General features: G+C 38.2%; 1 protein-coding gene across 1 annotated transcript; it reads left to right on the forward strand.

Moving 5' to 3' along the window:
* Window positions 1-3,134: 3,134 nt before the first annotated feature.
* Window positions 3,135-4,051, forward strand: LOC123842826 (olfactory receptor 2T33-like; the record flags this gene model as incomplete). Its single annotated transcript, XM_045872021.2, is given in 2 exon segments — window positions 3,135-3,264; window positions 3,267-4,051. Coding segments are annotated over 2 exon segments (915 nt in total), but the record flags the coding sequence as incomplete, so codon positions are not given.
* Window positions 4,052-4,643: the final 592 nt, after the last annotated feature.

The raw sequence follows: 4,643 nt of genomic DNA on the forward strand, positions 1-4,643 counted from the left end.
GACACAAAGAAATGGAAAAATGTTCCATGCTCATGGATTGGAAGAACAAATATTGTGAAGATGTCAATACTACCTAGAGCAATCTACACATTCAATGCAATCCCCATGAAAATACCATCCACTTTTTTCAAAGAAATGGAACAAATAATCCTAAAATTTGTATGGAACCAGAAAAGACCACGCATAGCCAGAGGAATGTTGAAAAAGAAAAGCAAAGCTGGCAGCATCACAATTCCGGACTTCCAGCTCTATTACAAAGCTGTCATCATCAAGACAGTATGATACTGGCAGAAAAACAGACACATAGATCAATGGAACAGAATAGAGTGCCCAGAAATGGACCCTCAACTCTATGGTCAACTAATCTTTGACAAAGCAGGAAAGAATGTCCAATGGAAAAAAGACAGTCTCTTCAACAAATGGTGTTAGGAAAATTGGATAGCCACATGCAGGAAAATGAAACTGGACCATTTTCTTACACCACACACAAAAATAGACTCCAAATGGTTGAAAGGCCTCAATATGAGACAGGAGTCCATCAAAATCCTAAAGAAGGACATAGGCAGCAACCTCTTCGACCTCAGCCACAGCAACTTCTTCCTAGAAACATCGCTAAAGGAAGGGAAGCAAGGGTAAAAATGAAGTATTGGAACTTCATCAAGATAAAAAGCTTTTGTACAGCAAAAGAAACAGTCAACAAAACCAAAAGACAACCGACAGAATGGGAGAAGATATTTGCAAATGACATATCAGATAAAGGGCTAATATCCAAAATGTATAAGGAACTTATCAAACTCAACACCCAAAGAACAAAGAATCCAATCCAGAAATGGGCAGAAGACATGAACAGACATTTTTCCAAAGAAGACATCCAAATGGCCAACAGACAAATGGAAAAGTGCTCAATATCGCTCGGCATCAGGGAAATCCAAATCAAAACCTCAATGAGATCCCACCTCACACCACTCAGAATGGCTAAAATTAACACGTCAGGAAAGGACAGATGTTGGCGGGGATGTGGAGAAAGGAGAACCCTCCTACACTGTTGGTGGGAGTGCAAGCTGGTGCAGCCACTCTGGAAAACAGTATGGAGGTTCCTCAAAGAATTAAAAATAGAGCTGCCCATTGATTTTAAGTGGATAATAACATAGAAGTATCTCAAATACATGCAATATAAAATATAAACTTCAATTCAAAATTGATGTAACAGAAATTTTAGTATTTTATTTTTTTAAATATTTTATTTATTTGACAGAGAGATACAGCGAGAGAGGGAACACCAGCAGTGGGAGTGGGAGAGGGAGAAGCAGGCTCCCCGCCGAGCAGGGAGCCTGATGTGGGACTCGATTCCAGGACCCCGGGATCATGACCTGAGCCTAATGACTGAGCCACCCAGGCGCCACTATATGTAGTTTTTAAAAAAGATTTTACTTATTTATTTATTTGCTCTGTGGGAAGCCTGCTTCTCCCTCTCCCACTCCCACTGCTTGTGTTCCTGCTCTCACTAACTCTCTCTCTGTCAAATAAATAAATAAAATCTTTAAAACAATAAAAATAAATAAATAGAATAAAAAACTATATACATACGCCATATATATATTATTGAATTAAACCATGATTGTGATATGCTCATTATTGTGTCTTATTTATAGCTATTTTGATGCACAGAATATCTGTATCATTTAATGATACTCTGGGTATTGCTCATATATGCTAGATACTTAAAACAATGTAATATTTATGAAAGGTTTTGCACACTTAAAATTTTTCACTGCCTACCAATTAATTTACGTAAATAGTAAATAAGGATTTGCTATCTTATAGATTATGAATAAATTCCAATCCTAAAATCTTGGTAATCATTAATCTATTTTAGTTTTTGATAGAGTGAATTTGTAAGGGAAATACAAATGTTACATAAATATAAAAAAGAAATCATTTGCATATACATCTAATTCTACTACCATAGATACTTACAGATAAGAAAAATGAAAGCTTGAGGCTTTAGGGAAAATATAAATAATCTCTGAAAATAAAGGAGATTCTCTATGTTTTATTTGCAGGTAATGCTATATTTCAGAGTAAGTTGGACATAACTTGATTTAAGCAGGTCTTAATAAACCAGTTAGATAATTAGTCAAATTACCAGTTAATTAAAATGTGATTAATTTTATAATTAATAACTTAATCAGTTAATAAATTAATCTACCTCCTACCTTTGAGGATGTATGATTACTGGTAACAAAATTCAAATAAGTAAAACCATTTTTTATGTTCCTTAGTGTTATAAACATTTATGAAATTGACTTTTTGTCATGCACACGTTTAATCAAATTCAGCATTTTGCGAGTACATACTAGGTATAAAAATTAACCTTTGCAAGGTCTCTACACTGAGGTAAGTTCCCTCTAATCGTGCGTAAACACAATGATAATATGACCAATATGGTGGTAGGTGCTTTGTTGCAATATCTGTGGTAGCTGGAAGCCTGGCATATTGAAACCATGTACTAAACACACATGTAAAATAGAGAAATATAGCCATTTTGTGTCTCTCACCTGAAAACTGAGGTATAGTAGTTTTATATTTATTTTTCTGTACTTTTTAAGATAAAACAATTTCTCACGACATCAAAGAAAATCTTGAGACATTAACTTAAACATATGAGAAACATGAAAAAGCCATAGCCATAATTAAGAGATATATCACTTTAATATTAACTAAAAGGCATGACTATGAGGCTCTTTCAACACAGAAGTACACAAATTTTAGAAAACTGGGAAGGCATAATATTTCCTAACACCGTGAGTAAATTATGTGTGGCATACTAACAAGATATACAGAAATAACAGAAGTGTGATGTGTACTGCAAGATATACTTGTTATGCAATTTATTTGGATTAAAAAATATTGTATAATAACAACAGAGATGTATGATAGGATGCTAAGGCAAACATCTTGTCATGAAGTGAAAGATTAAAGACATAATTATTCCTCCAAGTCTCATTTTTTTCTGTCGTTTGACCACATCTTCTTAAATAAATGCCTAACCTTCCTTTCAAACAACTCTGACTCCTTATAATTCCTTGCCTTCCAGGCATGAACTGAGCCATGGAAGATGCAAATGACACCACACAGTATACTTCATTCTTTTAGGGCTCCTTAACTGCACTCAGACCCATCTGTTCCTCTTTTCAATGGTGCTCATGCTCTTCCTCATCTCCCTGATGGGCAATGCCCTCATGATTGTGCTCAACCATGAGGACCCCAGCGGCACACACCCATGTACTTCCTGCTTAGCCAGCTCTCCCTCGTGGACATGACGCTGGTCTCCACCATAGTCCCCCAGATTGCAACCAACTACCTGATGGGCACCAGGTCCATCTCTCCTGCTGGCTGTGGAGCCCGGAGTTTACTGTTTCCCATGCTGGGAGAGGGTGAGTGCTTCCTCTTAGCGGCCATGGCCTATGACCGCTATGTGGCCATACGTCACCCCCTGTGCTACCCCATCCTCATGAATCAGAAGCTCTGCTTGCACGTGACCACAGGCTACTGGCTTCGGGGAGGGGTGGATGGGCTGATGCAGCCTGGTGCCACTCTGAGCTTCCCTTACTGCCATTCTCGAGAAATCAACCACTTTTTTTGTGAGGCACCCACACTCACGCACCTTGCCTGTGCCCACGCTACCTTTTTTAAGTTTTTCACGTATGTGTGCTGCCTCCTGATGCTCTTGATCCCTCTGTCTCTCCTTTTGGCTTCCTACAGTCTCATCTTGGCTGCTGGGCTCCGCATGCGGTCCACTGCAGCTCAGAAGAAAGCGTTTGTCACCTGCTCCTCTCACCTGGCTGTGGTGGGGCTCTTCTGTGGCACTCTCCTAATCATCTATGTGCGGCCCAAATCCTACCGCTCAGTGACCCATGACAAGGTGGTCTCTGCTTCTTACACCATCTTCACACCTGTGTTGAACCCCCTTATCTACAGTGTGAGGAACGAAGACGTCAAGGGGGCTTTGAGACAATGGCTAGAGAAACATTTTCTGGGACGTCTATAGTGAGAGGAATTGGATAAACTGGCAGCAGCCAAACGGGATCCATTATGAAATTTGTTATATCAATATATTTTGTTCTCACTTGGTCAGTTTTCACTATTGAAATATATATTTACTTTATATTTAGTACATTAAAATTTACATTTGTCCTGCTTTCATACATCCTTATAGTATTTTTGTTCTGGAATTTGGACCTCAGCAATAAGAGTAAATGGCTGAGGCACTGTAAGTAAAAGATATGCTAGACATTGATAAAATAAAGGAGATTTTCAACTTTTAATGTGCATGGGCCCTGCTCATTGGATCTCAAGGAAACCAAACTTTAACCATTACCAGAGTCAGCAAATTCAATTTCTGACCTTGGCACCAATTGTACATCTGATTCATTTATAAATAACCTAAAATGGAGCATATTCCAAGCATATGGCTAAGTGTAGAACCTCCCTGATCCCATGAGACTGAAGTCAGACAATCCTGCAGATAAACTAAGTCCTAAGTTTACAGTCCTAAGATAAGGTCTATAACTTTCTGAAATACCTTTCACCTAATGATTTGAACATTTCATGTTTTATGTCCTTAGTAAAGACTGTATCCC

This window comes from Mirounga angustirostris, unplaced genomic scaffold (genome assembly GCF_029215605.1).
Source record: "Mirounga angustirostris isolate CCGP_5_RB_7025 unplaced genomic scaffold, mMirAng1.0.hap1 SCAF_7, whole genome shotgun sequence".
NCBI classification, from domain to species: domain Eukaryota; kingdom Metazoa; phylum Chordata; class Mammalia; order Carnivora; family Phocidae; genus Mirounga; species Mirounga angustirostris.